Source organism: Zootoca vivipara, chromosome 8, assembly GCF_963506605.1.
Source record: "Zootoca vivipara chromosome 8, rZooViv1.1, whole genome shotgun sequence".
Classification (NCBI taxonomy): domain Eukaryota; kingdom Metazoa; phylum Chordata; class Lepidosauria; order Squamata; family Lacertidae; genus Zootoca; species Zootoca vivipara.
Genome location: NC_083283.1, coordinates 75,709,337 through 75,729,707, shown reverse-complemented (window position 1 = coordinate 75,729,707; position 20,371 = coordinate 75,709,337). Strand labels below are relative to the sequence as shown.

The 20,371-nt window shown below is 44.1% G+C and overlaps 1 protein-coding gene across 6 annotated transcripts in view; it reads left to right on the top strand.

The window, feature by feature from the left end:
* The window catches only part of ANKH (ANKH inorganic pyrophosphate transport regulator), a 124,232-nt gene that overhangs the window by 70,212 nt on the left and 33,649 nt on the right, over nt 1–20,371 (top strand). For all 6 annotated transcript variants that reach the window (XM_035126335.2, XM_035126333.2, XM_035126338.2 and 3 more), the window contains one exon: nt 16,488–16,704. In XM_035126335.2, the coding sequence (XP_034982226.1) occupies nt 16,488–16,704 (217 nt within the window). The remainder of the gene's footprint in view (nt 1–16,487; nt 16,705–20,371) is intronic.

Below are 20,371 nucleotides of genomic sequence, written 5' to 3'. Positions count from 1 at the left end.
ACTCCCTTTTCTCTGACATTACGCCTTGCTTCTTTGCATCCTCTGAAGCTTCACGATGCTGGCTTATGCAAAACATGATTCAGTTGTTCAAAATACATTAACATAGATGGGCACAGATATCAGCAGCTCCTTGTTTCAAAGCAGTCATTCAGAGCTTAGTAAGGAAATTTGATGGATGTTACTGGCCTGGCGCAGAGGCAAAGAGCAGGACAGAGCTCCCCTAGGAAGGATGCAGAGACTGCAAGCGAAACTTCTAATTCAGGCATCCCCAAACTGCGGCCCTCTAGATCTTTTCGCCTACAACTCCCATGATCCGTAGCTAATAATAATAATAATAATTTATTATTTATACCCAGCCACTCTGGGCAGCTTCCAACAGAAAAATAAAATACAGTAATCTATTAAACATTAAAAGCCTCCCTAAACAGGGCTGCCTTCAGATGTCTCCTAAAAGTCTGCTAGTTGTTCTCTTTGACATCAGATGGGAGGGCGTTCCAAAGGGCAGGCGCCACTACCGAGAAGGCCCTCTGCCTAGTTCCCTGCAACTTGGCTTCTAGCAATGAGGGAACCGCCAGAAGGCCCTCGGCGCTGGATCTCAGTGTCCAGGCTGAACGATGGGAATGGAGACGCTCCTTCAAGTATACTGGACCGAAGCCATTTAGGGCTTTAAAGGTCAGCACCAACACTTTGAATGGTGCTAACAGGACCAGTGGTCAGGGAAGATGGGAATTGTAGTCCGAAACATCTGGAGGGCCGAAGTTTGGGAATGCCTGTTCTAATTCCTTGCAGAATGTTGCAAGTTTGTTCCTGGGTCTCATTGCCAATGCTGCCTCAAATTGGAGTAGCAATATACCCCAAACAGCCTTCACAATGCAGCTGCCCTTGTTTATTTTAATGGAGGTAGTGGGTTGCAGATGCACTTTCAAGTTAAAGCTTAATCACGATGACACAAGGGGACAGGCACTAATGTCAGCACTTTGATAAAAGCACCCCGGCTATGTTTAAACTAGGTTTTTTTATATATACCAGCCTATTGCAAACCCACAGTTGGTGATCAAAGGGCCTTAGAGATAATACAATATCCTTTTTATTACACTAACCGTGAACCGTTTTGAATCCTGCTAATATTTAGAAGTCTGTTAGTAAAAGACAAACAAAGCCACGCTTCTTTTTGGGCAACAGAGCTTATGGTGTGCAGTTTATGCAGGATGTTGACTTTAACTGTGTGTCAGCACCCTGAATAAACTGTGCGTGCTTCACATTGATGCATAAAGCACAAATGCAATTATTTTGTTTGGCATGCCATAGTATCAAATCCTGATGGAGGCTATTAAGTGCTTTCTTAAGTACTACAAGGGACGCAGGTGGCGTTGTGGTCTAAACCACAGAGCCTAGGGCATGCCGATCAGAAGGTCGGCGGTTCGAATCCCTGCAACGGGGTGAGCTCCCGTTGTTTGGTCCCTGCTCTTGCCAGCCTAGCAGTTCAAAAGCACGTCAAAATGCAAGTACAGGTAGATAAATAGGTACCGCCCTGGCGGGAAGGTAAACGGCATTTCCATGCGCTGCTCTGGTTCACCAGAAGCAGCTTAGTCATGCTGGCCACATGACCCGGAAGCTGTCTGCGGACAAGCACTGGCTCCCTTGGCCAGTAAAGCGGGATAAGCACCGCAACCCCAGAGTCATCCGTGACTGGACTTAACGGTCAGGGGTCTCTTTACCTTTAAGTACTACAAAGCCAATACTTCGTATTCCTTGGATTATCATTGAAACTAGGTTCGGCTTCCAACAGGTCCATCAGTGGGAAGTTGAGCACATGGTTAAGAAGGTGGTTATGGCACAAGAAGGAAGAGGCAGGGTTGGTTTTTCCAGCAGGAACTCACTGGAACTCAGTTCCGGCTCCTCTCAGCCATTATAAAAGAACACGTTAGATGATTATGGTGAGTTCTGGCACCTCATTTTCCAGAAAAATAGCACTGGGAAGAGGTACTTATGGGACAAATCCATAATTTAAATGTTTTACTTAAGCTGCGGCAGGCCTGTCGTTAATTACAGAGTTCCTTTTGAAAGCCTTTTCCGTTGTTGCCAAAGCAATTGCCATCTCTTCCCTTTGTGGGTCCTCTTCCCTTGCTTTCTTCAAGTTGTCAAACTTGGGCACTTGCCCTGGGCACAAAATAGGCACTAAAGATGATGTTTAGGGAAGCTTTTAATCTTTAATAGATTATTGTATTCTCATACTCTGTTGGAAGCCACCCAGAGTGGCTGGGGAATAAATAATAAATTTTTATTTATTTATTTACGATTGTTACACGTATTAGAATAATGCTACACCATGGAATATTTTATTTTCTGTATGAAATGGTTAATAAGGGTGTTGATAAAATGGCAGGTGAAAAGCCAAGTGGATGCCAGTTTTCTCAGAGGGGTAGTGAAGACAGCAAAGTTCCACAACAAATTGTTGTTGTTGTTTAGTCGTGTCCGACTCTTCGTGAGTCCACAACAAATACAAAATAAAAAATTTCCTTCCAGCAGCACCTTAAAGACCAACTAAGTTTTTATTTTGGTATGAGCTTTCGTGTGCATGCACACTTCTTCAGATACCTGAATGCATTTTTCATGCCATAAACCACCACCATCACCACCACCACAACAACAATTTATTACTTATGCCCTGCCCATCTGACTGGGTTGCCCCAGCCACTCTGAGTAGCTTCCAACAGAATAGAACAAGGCAACAGCTGAAAACATGGAGCAGGTTATAGCAGTGCATCTGAACAGCGATAATTTAGTCTTCTTTGGCGATCACTCGTAGCCAAGTAAGGTTGTCTTCCATAAACACGGGTTTAACAATGAGTCCGTCCGTAAGTGACTGTGGAGGCCAATTCTGGATCCACACGTCCTTCCACAGTGGGGACATTGGTTTCCGGGCGGGAGTTGATCACGGTGTGGATTTGCCAAGTGTGCCTTCCTCTTGGCATATTTCTCCCTTGCGTCCTGAGTTCGAGTGTCTTCAAAGCCCTTTGGTAAAGGCTATTCTCCAACTGGAGCACTCGCAGGCCAGTGTTTCCCAATTGCCCCAGCCACTCTGGGTAGCTTCCAACAGAATAGAACAAGGCAGCAGCTGAAAACATACAGCAGGCTTTAGCAGTGTATCTGAACAGCGGGAGTTCAGTAGTAGTTCCAGGAAAGGTCTGAATTTAGTAGTAGTTCCTGGTGGTGTGTATGTGTATAGATTTGGAGGCCTGACCCAGAAAAAGGACATGAGTAATTGTATCCGTTCTCTCTATTAAGAGCACTATTAAGCTCTCTTTGTAGCCTTAGGCAAGTCATTATCTCTTGACCAAGTCTGTTTCACAGGGTTATCATGAGGATAACACATCATTCAGGCAACCCAGTACCATGCTTGTATTACGTAGCGATGGAAGGATCTGTCAATTTCAGTTATCCCAGTCTCTCATTTTTCCAGTGTTAAATTCAGCTTGGTGCCTTTCTGCAGCAATTTGCGTTTTTTTTTTTTAAAAAAAAAGATCCTCATGAAAATTCTCCAGCATTTGTTTGATTTTTCTTCTACTAAACACATTTTTTGTGTGCGGTTTTGACTAATGTACACAATGTTTCAATAATTTTTTGCTGATGTAATGCATTTTGTATGTTACTTTGAGTGCACGTTTTCTCCTAAAATACGGATTTTTATAAACTGTTTGGTTGGAGAACTGGAGTGCAAGATTTGGATATGTGCAAATTTTGAACGATGGCTGTTTTTCAGTTCTCATGGTGTTTCAAAAAGTATTTGATAGATGGCAGCTTTAAATGCAACTCGGATTTAATTTCCCCTTCATCCCTACTCTGAAGTCCTACTATACTTTGTAGGTCCTTCTTTCAGGTAAATGTGGTGAAGATTGCAATCTGAGTTTATGACTAGAGGGACAGGATTTGAATGAAACTAATATTATTAGCTGTCATTTAATAGGAGTGCTCTCTGTGCATTCTCTTGGCAGAAATAGAAACCATTATTCATAACTACAGTCTGCCTTCCATCAATGTGTTCTTAATACTCCATAAATGCTTAGTTTAAGGCTTTCCTCTTAGTTTTGATTTACGGTCTAAAAGAAAATCTTGCAGGGCAATATCTCTGGATGTTTGAGAAGATTTGTTACAATATAGTTTTAATCATGCCTTTCTGCTAAAAGTGTGTGAGAGATTGAATGAAGAACTCACAGGGACTGTGTACTAAATTGGTGCGTAGAACATACAATTCAGAAGCTGAAATGTCAGCTATCATCGGACGCAATTATTGTGCTACTTGCTAGACGTTGCTTTATAAACCAGTCATGCAACATCCTTTAGCAATGTGGAATAGATAGTTCAGGTCAACCTGTACCCCTCATGAATGAATGAAATATTTACACTGAGTGCGGCACAGAGAGGCTTAATTTCCTGTTTGATTTATGGAATTAGATTGCCGAGAGGGATTAGACAGGTAGACTGCAAACTCCGGTTTCATCATCCTAGCAAATATATATTGTCAGGAAAACTGTTTGCCTTGTGCTTAGATTTCCAGATGAGTTTGGCTTGTTTCCCTTTGCTTGTGTGCAGTCTTAGATTGTGCATTATGGTAAATGCAATTTTGGGATAGAAATTTGCAACAGAGAACACGCAAGCACACCTTTGGCTTTATCCAATACAGTGGTGCCTCGCTTAACAAATACCCTGCTTAACGAAATTTCCGCTTAACGAAAGGATTTTTTGAGCGGAGGTTACCTTGCTAGACGAATGCGTTTTACGAAAAATTCGTCTAGCGAATCGCGGTTTCCCATAGGAATGCATTGAAATTCAATTAATGCGTTCCTATGGGCAAAAAAAAATCCAAAAAAATCAATGCATTCCTATGGGATTCACTAGACGAATTTTTCGCTATAAGAAAAGACCCATGGAACGGATTAATTTCGTCTAGCGAGGCACCACTGTAGTGTCTTTCCACTAGCAGGAAACACACAAGGCAAGACACCTATTTTTGTTGATTTGCACTGCCCAGCACAACTTATCTGAAAGCTGCTTCTGGTGTTTCGAGGACCCTCTAGAGCTGGCATATGGGGGGGGGGCTGCATTAAATAGGGCATTGGCAAAATCGGGTGCCCCGTCTTGTGTGATTGGAAGCAAATTCTTCAGCACAGAACCACATGGAATGCAACTGGTACTGCCTACCCCCCCACCGCCCCGTCCTTCCATATACGTATTCAAGACCACAACTTTGCAAGGAAACTACTATGAATTATCTGCTGGGCAACAGTAATCACACCACCTATTGAAGGTTCTTCACACCATGGAGAGCGCACAGCTACGTACATAGAGCTATGCGAAGATAAATATTGTGTCTTAAGGGAAACCAGGCATAGCGCTTGCCAGTCCGAGCACCTCTTAATGCTCTCTTCCTTTTCTCTCTTTCCCCTGGCCTTAGCTCAAGAATGCAAAGCCTTTGCATGGACAGTTCCATAGATAAAATAAACACAGAAATTTATTGCTGTCATTTTACCCATTTCTCTCACATTTCCTCAAAGAGCAGTTTTACAGCAGTTACCCAGCAATCAAGCAGTGCTTCTTTTTCATGGCACCTCGTTCTTAGTGCATGAACCGATGGAATAAAAACATTGGCATTTCACATGCTTGACAGCTGGAAAAGGGGGTGGTGTGGGGCGTGATGCACACAATGACCTGGGACGCAACCCCCACAGAAATCGGGAGTTGCTTGTACCACACTGAAATGTTTAGATGTTTCTTTGATTGCCCTTGAATCTTCCTGCCACACTTGCCGTCCTCTCCTGCAGTGTGGTGTGCTGCACTCTTGGAGGACCACTGACCTAGACCAGGAATGTCCAGCTCCCAAGAAATTGTGATCTACTCCCAGTATAAAAAAATCTGGTAGTGATCTACCCTTTGTCATTGGAGGGAGAAGGAGCGTGCGTGGGGTGGGTGGGTGGATTGCCAAGTTGTTGTTGTTTTTGTTTTTTAGGAGGGAAGTGCCCAGAGTTGTTGAGCTTTTTGGGGGGAGGATTGCACAGAGGTTTTTTTAGCCTTCTCCCCGTAAATTTTTGTACACGGTAAGGATCCCGGTAAGGATCCCGCAATCTGCCACGATCAGCCAGGGATCTACTCGTTGGACATCCCTGACCTAGGCCAATGACGCCTATACCAGCTTTTCCCAGCCTGGTGTCTTCTAGATGTTTTGGAGCACAACGCCAAACATTTCAGACTGTTGGCCCTATTGGCTCAGACTGTAAGGAATTGTTCTCCAGAATATTAGGAAGACAGCAGGTTGAAGAAGGCTGGTCTACACAGGCAGGAGACGATCTGGAGATGCCAGGAACTGAACATCAGACTTTTTGCAGGAAAACTCATACTTGGTCAGCAATTTGTGGCCTTTCCTCGATTTGCCTATAAATTGCCCATCCACAGACACATTTTGTGCAACCTCTTGCCCTCTTAAAAATCCCTGTGTTTTTCAACCTGATGTGATGACACACACACACACACACACACACACACACACACACACACACACACAGGGTGAAAGCTTAGAAGCAGAGGGGAAAGCACAACAGAAAAACTGAATGGTTAATTTATTATCTCTGTCTGTTTTGACGCAGTTGATGCTTTGAGCACTTGGAAACGATGAGCTGGGGAATATGTGACCTCTAATCCCTTGCTCACAAATATTAAGACATGAACTAATCTTGCGGCTCCACAGTCTCTCACTCTTAACAAAACTTCTTTGTACAACCAGTAGTGGATGAACTGCTGCTTTCCTGCTTTTTCCTACACTAGCTAAACTAAAATCAAAGGCCACAGAAGTGTCTCAGGGATAACACCAGAGCATTGCTGGTGAGTCAGAAGTGGAGGAAACTCAATCTCTAAGAGCAGTTTTAATAATATTGTTAGACCAAGATATAGTGCTGAGCCAGTTGAGATTGGCTAATGGCTCTTGCAGCCATGTCAGATGATTGCATTGGTATATCTAGTTATAAAGATTTCGAACAAGGTTAGTTGAGAGTTGGAAGTTAACAGTCTTCTGGTAACTGATTAGTCTGAATACCTTTTGTACATGCAGGTTCTGCCTCCCAATGTATTGCTTTTAATGGATCATTCCTATTTAAGGGACTATACCCACGGTGCTGTCTGTCCATATATTTTGTGAAGATAGAATTGTGTGTCTGAGCCAGCTTTTCACCAGTCCCGCCTTTTAGATTGAAAAAAAGAAAGAAAACAAAGTGTTTGCTTTGAAGGAGAGAAAGCGGGAAGAGCTTCTTCTCAAGGAGGCAAAGATCAATATCAAGTTTGCTTTTGAAAACAGGAAACAGAACCTAATGAGGGAAATGTTCTGTGGAAAGATATTATGCGCAGTACCTACCAACCCTGTGGCCTGGAGTTTGGCGCTCCTATCGTTTTGGTAGTTCTAGATAGGGTTGCCATATTCTGAAGGGCAAAAAAGAGGACACATTGCCCAGAGTAGCTGAGGAAACCCAGCCAGATGGGCAGGGTATGAATAATGAATTATTATTGTTATTATTAACTTCTACTTTTAACTATGGATTGCTATGACAACTCTCATTTAAATACCCACGAAAAGAGGATGCGTCCTGGGAAAAGAGTTCATATGGCAAACCTAAGTAGGCATCAAAACAGTAGGTTTATCTAGTGCAGACATCCCCAAACTTCGGCCCTCCAGATGTTTTGGACTACAATTCCCATCATCCCTGACCACTGGTCCTGCTAGCTAGGGATCATGGGAGTTGTAGGCCAAAACAGCTGGAGGGCCGCAGTTTGGGGGTGCCTGATCTAGTGGGTGTCATACACCAGTGCCCTTCAGAATCTGATGTGATGAACCAGCAATTTTTCCCCTCCCATGTGCAAGGGAACAGAACTATATTTGGTCCCTGAAGTGCACCACCCAAGCTATGTTGTGGTGGAGTTGCCACGGTCTGGTAGCCAACGGCTCGTGAACCGGCACCAGTCTGTAGCCCACCACTTTGAAAAACACTGCCGTACATCGCTGGTGGGCTCTGTTTAGCTTGGTGGGAGGTGAGTTGTGCAGGGCTGATCTGTTCCCAAGCACAATGACCCCTTTCCAGCAGCTTGCGCAATAAGAATCTTAGGCACAAGAGACATGCTCTGTATATATTCATTTTATTACTGATTATTCTATAACAGGCATGTCCAACAGGTAGATCGTGATCTGCCAGTAGAGCACTGGACATCTGCGGTAGATCACTGGCTCCCCCAAAAGAAGCTGAACAACTGTGGCTCCCCTAAAAAAAGCTCAACATTCCACCTCCTCCCTGAAAAAACTCAACAACTTTGACCCAAACCCCCCAAAATGGGGTAGATCACTGCCAGTAGATCGCAAACTCTTGGGAGTTGGCCACCCCAGTTCTATAAGGTGAACTATTGCACCTGATTTCCACAAATCGTGGCATCCGTCCTGATCCGTCACTTGATTTCTCCTCTCTCCAGTTGTCCACAGAAGACATCTGGGCAACCTTGGTCTTGGGTGTTGGTGGAAGAGTTTACAATGGAGGAAGGAACATAAGACACCCACACAATGTAGTTTTGTCGTTCTACTCCCTGGGCTTCTGGTTGACTATCCTGGTTGTGTCACTAAGCTTCCAGTTCAGTTGTAAGGCACCTGTTGTCTGCATTTGAGACTTTATTTATAGTATTATTGCTCTTTCATAAAAACCACAGCCTAGTCCGTGGGTGTAGTGTATTCGGCTGGAAAAAGGTTTCTAAAGTTCAGCAATAGTCTGGAGGTTTAATAAACTTGAGACGTCTGCTAGAAAAAGTATACAGAAAAGTGATCGTGGGTGATTAAAAATAGTCTTAAAAAATACGAGGTGGCATCACGATAGACTAGCAAAGAATTTCAGAGCTTGTAAACATGTTCTAGGATTTTTTTAAAGTTAAATAACCATTAACACTGTGCATCCTCTTTTCACAAGGGCAATTCATTCTATGGGAATTGTTTTATTTCCTAATAATTTAGGACATTTGAGGGAGCTTATTTCCCAATAAGTTAGGACATGTGAGGGAGCTTATTTCGCCAGCTGTGGACTAGACGTACCTGGGACCATGAAGGAGGTTCAAGAGACCCTAGGAACAGTGAGAAGATTATCAATGATACCAAAAGAACTAGATGAGACTTTTGCCTGGTCCCACAGAATGATTCTTATATTCTTTCTTGGGAGTTCATTAATCAATTAGTGATGGTTCTGTTAGCTAGAACCATTATTTTTTTCCAATGATAATGAACCATAGTTTAACACCTACTGTACTTTAAGTTGCTATTGTATAAGGTAGCCCGTTAGCATCTTTAACAAAGTTAGTTCATAAACATTTCACATAGGATTGGAGTGTTTTGGTCAGACTGTGTCTCCTGAAAAGGCCACATTTGAGTGAAGTCAGGTAAAGGGTAAAGGATTAAAATTCTGGGCTGCATCAATAGGAGTATAGCATCTAGATCAAGGGAAGTAATAGTACCACTGTATTCTGCTCTGGTCAGACCTCACCTGGAGTACTGTGTCCAGTTCTGGGCACCACAGTTCAAGAAGGATACTGACAAGCTGGAACGTGTCCAGAAGAGGGCAACCAAAATGGTCAAAGGCCTGGAAACGATGCCTTATGAGGAACGGCTTAGGGAGCTGGGTATGTTTAGCCTGGAGAAGAGAAGGTTAAGGGGTGATATGATAGCCATGTTCAAATATATAAAAGGATGTCATATAGAGGAGGGAGAAAGGTTGTTTTCTGCTGCTCCAGAGAAGCGGACACGGAGCAATGGATTCAGACTACAAGAGAGAAGATTCCACCTAAACATTAGGAAGAACTTCCTGACAGTAAGAGCTGTTCGGCTGTGGAATTTGCTACCAAGGAGTGTGGTAGAGTCTCCTTCTTTGGAGGTCTTTAAGCAGAGGCTTGACAGGCATATGTCAAGAATGCTTTGATGGTGTTTCCTGCTTGGCAGGGGGTTGGACTGGATGGCCCTTGTGGTCTCTTCCAACTCTTATGATTCTATGACCCCTGGACGGTTAAGTCCAGTCAGAGGTGACTATGGGGTTGCAGTGCTCATTTCGCTTTCAGGCTGAGGGAGCAGGCGTTTGTCCCCAGACAGCTTTCCGGGTCATGTGGCCGGCAGGACTAAACCGCTTCTGGTGCAACGGGACACCGTGACGGAAACCAGAGTGCACGGAAACACCATTTACTTTCCTGTCACAGTGGTACCTATTTATCGACTTGCACTGCGAGTTTTCAACCTGCAAGGTTGGCAGGAGCTGGGACAGAGAAACAGGAGCACACCCCGTCGTGGGGATTTGAACTGCCGGCCTTCTGATCGGTAAGCCCAAGAGGCTCAGTGGTTTAGACCAAAGCACCACCCGCGTCCCAATAGTGGAGTCAACACACCAGTGCAGCTACCCAATTCCAATGCAGGTGCAGTAGCAGCTGTTAAAAACTTCTGCACCAATATCTGCCTTGTGATCCAGCTGTAACCAACGCTTACATCACGCAGGGATATCTTCTGTAGTGAAAGACCACAATTCAGTGCTTGTGCATGCAGAAGGTCCCAGATTCAATCTCTGACATCTCCAGTTAAAAAGGGTCAGGTAGCAGATGACACTGAAGGCCACTGGCTGAGACTATGGTGAGCCATTGCCAATCAGAGTACACAACACTGGATAAATTATCTGACCTGAAGGTAGCTTCTTATACAAGCACCAGGGCAAGATTATGCCCCCAGAGCACGGAATCTTAAGGAAAATGTAGACATTTTTCTGCAGCACCCTTCCCCAAACTTGGTACTACAGTGGTGCCTCGCTTAACGAATGCCCTGCTTAACGAAATTTCCACTTAACGAAAGGATTTTTCAAGCGGAGGTTGCCTCGCTAGACGAATTCGTTTTATGAAAAATTCGTCGAGCGAATCGCGGTTTCCCATAGGAATGCATTGAAATTCAATTAATGCGTTCCTATGGGCAAAAAAAATTCAATGCATTCCTATGGGATTCGCTAGACGAATTTTTCGTTATAAGAAAAGACCCATGGAACGAATTAAATTCGTCTAGTGAGGCACCACTGTATCTGGGTGCTGTTGGACTACAACTCCTATCATCTTTGCCCATGTTTTCTGGAGTTGATGGGGTCCAACAACCTCCAGAGGGTACCATATTGGGCATGATTGCTCTATAGCAGGGGTAGGCAACTTAAGGTCTGAGGGACGGTGGACCGGCCCCTTGCTGGAAAAGGTTGCTGACCCCTGCTCTACAGCATCTCCTTGGGTCTTCCTGGAAAGGGTAAACATTTCTAGTTCTCCATCAATGCTGGATTGAGGCTCTTCAACCTTTTTGCTACAGAAAACTTGACTTGTCATAAATAAGCTCTCTTCTGTTTTATTACGCTTTGGATCAAAGGATGTGCTTCAAACTTACTCATTGCATTGGGATAATATTTTATTTTGGGCAATGGCGGAGGAAGATGTTTGCCACATAACTTCTCCCTGGCACTCAAGTATTTTACCGGCTGGCTGCTTGGCTGGCTGGGCACTCTTCCCAGACAATAACTGTTTAGTTTCTTTAACCTGTGTCATTGAATTATTTTGCAAAACTCAATCTGGATACTGAGCCTTGTTTTTTGTGACTGTGTATAGAAAAACTAAGAAGCAAAAAGGAGGGGGGGAACCTAAGCATTGCTTTATTATTATTATTTTAATTTTATTTATTTTAATTAATAGATGAATAGATTTTAATCAGTGAGGTTGTGAATTATGGGCAAATTTGCTCCCAAGAGCTTGTGTGGTGTAGGGGTTGGAGTCTCAAATTAGATGACAATGTGCATGCAGTGTGCTCTCTCGCAGCCTAACCTGCCTCACAGGGCTGTTGGGAGGAGAAGATAGTTAAGAAAAGCAATTTGACCAGATCCTTCCATCATCTTGAGACATTTTGGAGATGGGTATCTGTATGTGTGTGCATGTCCACCCAAACACTTTCTAGGTTTTGCTTCTGCAATTGTCTCTCTGTCATTTCATCAGCCTATTTTCTTTTTTGGTGTATTTTTGGAGAAAACTTATATTTGCCAAAGGTGTTGAGAATGTATTGTTTGCTGTGCAGTCTTGGCGACAGCATAGAAGTCACTTTGACCCACAGTGATTGCTCAGGGCTGAATTTTCTTTTATTGCTGCCCTTCGTTTCATTCCATCCAGCTGCTCTATTACTTGCAGAATTTGGGGCAGGTTTTAACCAGCACCTAACTAGTCCTGCTTGCTCTGATCTGCACCCTGATTAAACCAGGGTCCTACCCTGAAAACTGACTGAATATAGAAAAGAGGAAGGTGGGTAGCCGGAAGCAACATTGAACCATATTCTGGAGCTACAAAGCACATTTTTTGTGTGAGGGTTCTGCTTGTATGTGTATTTTTGAGTGTACATGCGGCTTCTAAGAGTTACTTAGGGTGATACCTACTCAGGTATCAAAAATTTGGGGAGCACTGAATCAGTGTTCAAAATTAGCCAGGTGCCAGGCACATTTAGCACCTGGCTATCAGCCACTTCTGACACAATCAGAATGAATTTCAGGAACCAAAATGCTTTCTCCATGCAGCCCGAGGAGCAGTGAACAGTTGTGAAGGCTATCTCTACGTTATGAATGGTTCGTGTTACCATTAAGTCAATATACTGTATATATGGACTGTCCCAATATATATATGGACTTCTCAAAGCTTGTAACCTAGTTCAAGGTTGTCCTCTGAACTAGCCAGATTTTCAACCGAGAATCAATTAGTCAGTCCATCATTTGAAAAATAAAACTTAGTTTAGAGTCATCTTGCCACAATATAGCAACTAGACATTCGGTTTTGGAGACTGTAACCATGGTTTAAGGAGCCATTTGGCGCCTAGCTTACATATTTGAGTTTCTGATACTGGCACTGATTTTTATAGCCTGAAAGCATACCAGGGAACATTTGAACGCCCTTCTTCTTCTTTCGCTTTTAAAAAAAGGGAAAGGCTGAGCCAATTAGTCAAAACATTTGGTTTGTCTGGAGGGAGTTAATTAAGCTTGACAACCAACCTTCACAGAAGAGTTTTCTACCCCTTCCCTCCCTCCCCCCTTTTTTGCAGTGGTCATCCATGGGGATGCCACCCTTGGCATGATGTCATTGTTTTTACAGTACCAGCTCTCCAGTGATTCAAACCGTCAGCTATTCCTTCTTAGTGGACCAACTGGAGTGAGACGTTCTCTCACTATGAGTTCTTAGCAGACCAGACCAAGGATTCATCTAGAGCAGTGCATTGATTCCCTGCAGTCGCACAGATAATTCTGGGAAGCTTATAAGCAAGGCTTATATCAGGCATCCCCAAACTTCGGCCCTCCAGATGTTTTGGACTACAATTCCCATCATCCCTGACCACTGGTCCTGTTAGCTAGGGATCATGGGAGTTGTAGGCCAAAACATCTGGAGGGCCGCAGTTTGGAGATGCCTGGCTTATATGCTGCCTCTGAACAGGGTGGTTCTGTTTCGCCAACGTGGCTAGCAACCATTTTTAAATCCATTTATGCTAGTGGTCCGTTGACACCTGCTGTAGCAGTGAATTCTGTAAAGTTTGGGTTTTTTTTGCAGAGTGACTAAACTCTTATCACCTGTCCATGGACGCTCAAGGAATGACTTCAGTTGCAAATTGACTTGATACACCTCCCAGACTAAATATGCAAATCAGAACATAATTACCCTTCAGGGTTTGCCTTATCTCCAAATTTGGTAATACAGCTGTCAGCTCCAAAAAGTGTTAAAATGCATGTTTTAGGATGAAATGCTTTTTGAAATGCATACATGGAGATAAAATACGTATTTAAATAAGAATTTAGGTATGAATTCTTTTAGAGGGGGAAAAAATGCACATGGACTAATAACAGACACTTGGATAGAACACATTTATGAATAAAATGGACCCACACTCAAAATGGATAGATCTGTCTATAACTGGGCCAGTCTATTTAAACGTGTACCTCTCGAGGGAAGGGGGAGAGAAAAAATTGTACCCACCACCCGTAATTTTCTGGACCTCAATCATATCTCCCCATCCCTGTACCTTTTCTGTAAGTACTGTATTTTTCTGTGTGTAACACAGGGGGGACTCTAAATTTAGAAAATGGGGGGAGATTGCCAAGACTTGTTATGCTTTTTGGGGGGGCGGGGGGCGATTGCCCAGAGTTGTTGACCTACCGCACACAACCGTTTGTGTCAACAAGACCACCTATTGTCTGCTCGCCGCCAGCAGCTGCCAAACGCCCTCCCAATTGCCGCAGTGGCAGCCAATAGATGGCAGCCCTTGCCGCAGCCGCCAATCACCTGCCCAATCTCCCCTGACAAGCCACACCCGTGTATGAGACGCCCCAAAATTTATAACCTTGTTTTGGGGTCCAAAAACCTCGTCTTACACATGGAAAAATATGGTACTTTTTAATGTTTCCTAGTAGAAAAGATACTCTGACTTCCCCCTGCCTTCTTGGAAGTTGCTGCATGCTACAGCCTTGAGCTTGCAGGCTAATTTTTGGAAAGTCAGGGCAGCCAGAGGTGAAAGAAGCGCTGTCTCTTCTGGAGTGCTCCTTTGTACAGTCACCGCCAAATTGCGCTTGCTTCTTTTTTCCATTACATCATGGGTTTTCTCCTCCTCTGTACACTGCTCCTGTGGCTGTTGGCAAAGACATAATTATTAGATGGTAATTTTCCTGAGATCCTCTCCGCTGTAGACTTCTTAAATCATTCTTCTATTTAGGCATTCAGAGACTGGAAGGACTATCTCGGATGCTGTGTCACGCTGCCATCCTGTTGGTGATAAAATCCCTTTTCTCTGCATGTATGCTTTGACATGGAATCAAATTGCCGACAGGATGGGAATGCATGTCCCGGTAAAGTGAGCGTACAAAAGATACACAGCTCTGTTAGTAAATGTCAAGAGGAATGTTAGGACACAGAGCAGAAAAAAAGTGCTGTCGCGGCGCAACCCTATACATAGCGGCTCAGAAATAAGCCCCCTTGAGTTCAATGGGACTTGCAAGAAAGTGAAAATAGGTTTACAGCCCAAATACTTCTTTCTTGGAAACTATAAGCCACCAGGGATCCTCCTCCTCGACAGAAAATGTAAGGGAAGAAAAACTCATAGTATCCATTCATTAGTGGCCGGATGATTAAATGATCGTTTATTTTATATCCTCGCTTTAAGTTTACAAAATAGAATGAAACACGACTCGGGAGACAATGGAGGAGTGCGCCTTTGGGGGTGAAATCAAAGTTTAATGTATTTGAACAATTAAAGCAATTAGTGAAAATGTGGGGGGAGATTAGCACAAGATAGAAATCGATACACAGCACAGATGCCGTGTGCCTGCCTTATATCAATCCTCATCAATTTTGTTGAGCAGGAAAATGTTCAAAGCAGGGTTAAGGGGGACAAACAAATAAAAGGTTCTGGGCATTTGAGTTTTGCCACAGAGAAAGGTTGACTGCTTGATAAGATAGCATGAATCTGGGTGTTATTTAGTGCGTGCAAATGTTTGGGTCCTAAATTAGCTTTAGTCAAATCTTAGTATTGCCACATTGGAATGTACATCCCATCAAAAGTGCAATCTATATGTCAACAGCTGAAGCCCACTCTGTGTGGGGCTTCCCTTGAGGCTAACCCAGAAGCTGTAGCTAGCTGAAATTTTGGGAATCAAATGCTCACCAGAGCAGAATAGCACCACCAGTTACACCCCCACTGAAAGAATTGCACCGGCTGCCTATCAGTTACAGTGGGACCTCCGTTTGCGAGCGCAATCCGTTCCACGGAGGCGTTCGCTCGCCGAGGTATTCACTCGCCGAAGGCACACTTCTGCACATGCGCGAAGCGCCGATCGCGTCTGCGCATCCGACGCCGCGGAACCCGGATGTAAACACTTCCGGGTCCGCGGTGTTCGTAAACGGAGGTTTTCGTAAACGGAGGTAGTCGTAAACCGAGGTTCCACTGTACTAGGCTAGGTTGAAGGCGATGGAATTGGTGAACGAAGCCTTATACAGCTTGGGACCAGAATACCTTAAAATATCATCTCATCCCCTACATACTCAACCAATCACTGTGTTGCACAGGAGAGGGGATCTCACAGATACCATCCTGTCTGGAGATCTGTTTTGAACCATTTTGAAATCGGGCCTATAGTGTGGTGGCTCCCATCCTTTGGAACACCCTCCCACTTTTTCTGTCATCTTCTCGTTGGCTGCTGAAGACATCCCTCTTTCAGCAAACCCCCTTAACAGAGAGCTCTTTATCCCAGTTACTGTATTGGATCTGATTTGTTGCGGTCTGTTTGTGATTCTCTAGCAAGATAGAGAATAATTGGGCTATCGCTTTCTGTTGTCTGGAGTTGGCTTGGCGCATCTTAAACCTTTGTCTCTCGTTTGCTTTGCTTTACCTTCAGGCTTTGAACAGAGGTATCGCAGCTGTTAAGGAAGATGCTGTGGAGATGCTGGCCAGCTATGGGTTGGCCTACTCCCTCATGAAGTTCTTCACGGGCCCAATGAGCGACTTCAAGAACGTGGGGCTGGTTTTTGTCAACAGCAAGAGAGACAGAACCAAAGCAGTGTTGTGTATGGTTGTAGCTGGTGCTGTGGCCGCTGTGTTTCACACCTTAATAGGTAAGCCTTCATTCCATTTGCTGAGGGAACAATGCTCTTTTTTTTTGCTTATACGACTGGTTAATCCATTTCTCCTCTACATCCTAAAACCCGGTCTGCTTTTGTGCATATTTCTTGAAGGAACTGGGGAGATGTTTTGTGGCTAGACTTCTCTGCCTCAACTGGGAGTGGGGAACCCCATGTTTCGGGATTGATTCCTGCCCTCCAGGCCCCTCTCTGTGGGTCTTCCTTAGGTCATGCGCTCCCCACCTATACCAGGCCACAGCGCCATAGCTGCCAAGTCTCCCGTTTTCCCCGGGAAATCCCCGTTTTTCCAGCTGTTCCTAGCTGAAAAAATGGATTTTTTTGTTTTTTTCCCGTTTTTCCCCTGGCGTGGTGGCCATTTTGGAACTGGGCAAAGCAGCATCAAAAGTCACTTCTGAGCATGCTCCGCCCAGTTCCAAAATGGCAGCAGCGCTACTTCCGGTCTGCTATTTCCGTCCGGTCCCTTATTTCTCTGACAGCAACTTGGCAGGTATGCACAGCGCTCACCAAACCACATCCCCCAGAGTAGCCTTGCTATGCTACAGGGTCTTCTTGGTGTGTGTGTGTGTGTCGAAACCTCTGTTTTTTGTGGATCTGCAGTGTAGCCTCCTGTGCAACGCTCTTTCCACTTTTATATCTGCCCTGACCACATTTGCACCTGCTCCCACCCACCGCTGGCACGAAAGATTTCCATGGCACCTGGTTGGATGCTGTAAGAACAAGATGCTAGACTTGGAAGGGCCACTGGCCTGGTGCGGCAGCGCTGTTCTTAAGTGTATGATTCGTACAAATGTGCGGGAGCTCCTTCCCGGCCACTGCATCATTTTTACCCAGGTAAGGGTCCCCCACAAGTCTGAGGGTGAATGGCTTTAAGCAGGGAAAACTCCTCTACTTGTGAAGGCTCCCAGCTCAATTTACAACCCTGATTTTGAAGACCTGGCCTTTTTTTAAAAAAAGGTCTTTGCTTAGTTATGTCGTTTTCACTGGGTATGAAAACTATGCTGTGCTATTTTTGTGCTGCTGGCGTCTGTTGAAACAGGTTGAATATTGTTAGCCTGTTAATTTGAATATATATTGGGGGTTTTAAGGGATTATGTTCTGTTTTTGTTACTTCTCGTTAGCTGTCTTCAGAGAAAATAGGTGGGATGGAAATGTTTAAAACAAAATAAATTCACTGCAGGCTAGATGAAGTTGTGCACAATGGGATTCTCTGTCTTTATCCTCTTTTCAGAATGATGCAGCCACTTAACTTATGATTAAAATGAGTATACTGATACTTTCCCCCTCTCTGTAAGCCTTGCCTTTGCATAATGATAGTGTTCTCAAATGTAAGGCCCTGCATGGCACAGTAGAGTGTATTATTGGTGCTAAGTAACTCAGGGATGCGGGTGGCACTGTGGTCTAAACCACTGAGCCAAGGGCTTGCCGATCAGAAGGTCAGCGATTCGAATCCCGCTGGGGCGAGCTGCCATAGCTTGGTCCCAGCTCCTGCCAACCTAGCAATTCGAAAGCACGTCAAAGTGCAAGTAGATAAATAGGTACCGCTCCGGCGGGAAGGTAAGCGGCGTTTCTGTGCGCTCCTCTGGTTCGCCAGAAGCGATTTTGTCATGCTGGCCACATGACCTGGAAGCTGTACGCCGGCTCCCTCAGCCAATAAAGCGAGATGAGCATATAACCCCAGAGTCATCCGTGACTGGACCTAATGGTCAGGGGTACCTTAACCTTTTTAACTCAGGGAAAAGCAGTAGGTGCTTTTCACATCTCGGTACATTGCACTGTCTTGCATTAATGTACCTTACAGTGCAATCCTATAAAAACATTCCTTCCAGTAGCACCTTAGAGACCATGGAGAGACCTGATCTGAATAGACACATTGGATTCTTATCTCATTATAAATGATAAGGCTATTTTTAGCCATCTCACCCCTTGCTTTTCCCTGTAAGACCAATTGCAGTCATTAACATTCGTCAACAGGTTTACCACTCCTATCAGCCAATCACCCATTCCTACCACCCTTCTGAGTAATACCCCTCCCCACCACCTCACTATATATAAGGGTCTGATGACTTCTGTTTCAGTGTATCTGAAGAAGTGTGCATGCACACAAAAGCTCATACCAATAACATACTTAGTTGGTCTCTAAGGTGCTACTGGAAGGAATTTTTTTATTTTGTTTCGACTATGGCAGACCAACATGGCTACCTATCTGTAACTAGTGCAATCCCAGTACGTTTCCGAGTACAATTCAAAGTGTTGGTGCTCACCTTTAAAGCCCTAAACGGCCTTGGTCCAGTATACCTGAAGGAGCGTCTCCACCCCCAACGTTCTGCCCGGACACTGAGGTCCAGCGCCGAGGGCCTTCTGGCGGTTCCCTTATTGCAAGAAGCAAAGCTACAGGGAACCAGGCAGAGGGCCTTCTCGGTAGTGGCACCCGCCCTGTGGAACACCCTCCCATGAGAGGTCAGAGAGAACAACAACTACCAGACTTTTAGGAGACATCTGAAGGCAGCCTTGTTTAGGGAAGTTTTTAATCTGTGATATTTGATGTATTTTAGTGTTTGTTGGTAGTTGTCCAGAGTGGCAGGGGAAGCCCAGCCAGATGGGCGGGGTATAAATAATAAATTATTATTATTATATTATTATTATTATTAATCCTATATATGCCTGCTCAGAAGTAAATCCTACTGAGTTCAGTAGGATTTACTCCTAGGCATATTGCAGCCTTAAAGTTACAAGAGTTACAGTGAGTTTAATGAGGCACTAACATGCCTCTGGACACAATATATTTCCTCAAATTAGACGAGTTCAAGAACCATTAGCTATTGAAGCCCTGAGGCTGTGAGCAGCCCTGGTGTGCTAGCTTTCAATTTTTGACGTTTTCATCTGTTTATTTACAGCGTGGCTAGAAAATGCAGGCTGTCTCCAGAATCACTTGAGATCTGGCAGTATATTTGGCCAATGTTCAGTTACCTGATAACATCTTTGAAAGTAAATAATAATAGCCTATTCAAGGAAGACTTTCTTTTGATGATGTAATGGTATTAAATGTAATCCTCCAAGTCTTATTCTTCCAGCTTACGAACAAAATGAATCTTGACAAACTTTCCAAGACTTTTGCTTAGAGTTGATGATCAGCCGTTGAATGGGAAAAGGTTTATCTCTTTCCTATGCACAGCTCACCCCAATACAGTGGTACCTCGGTTTATGAACACAATTGGTTCCGGAAGTCTGTTCATAAACTGAAGCGTTCATAAACTGAAGTGAACTTTCCCATTGAAAGTAATGGAAAGTGAATTAATCCGTTCCAGATGGGTCCGCGGCGTTCGTAAACCGAAAATTCATAAACCGAGGTGTTCATAAACCGAGGTTCCACTGTAGTGTGATAATTAAGCAATGGTGAAAATACCAGCATAAGAATAGCAACACCCATAATGCTGTGGTAATGTGTGAATTGGACCAACCACTGAAACCATCTGAGACAGTTTTAGAATGAAGAATTTTGACCTGGTGTAACAAAGTAAACCCAGGTGTGTTGGTTATTCAGACTATGTAGATTTATTTACACTGTATTTTAACAGACGCATCCAGTCCATATTTTTTGTACTCATCCGATTTTGTCACTCCGAAATTGATCCTTTAGTGA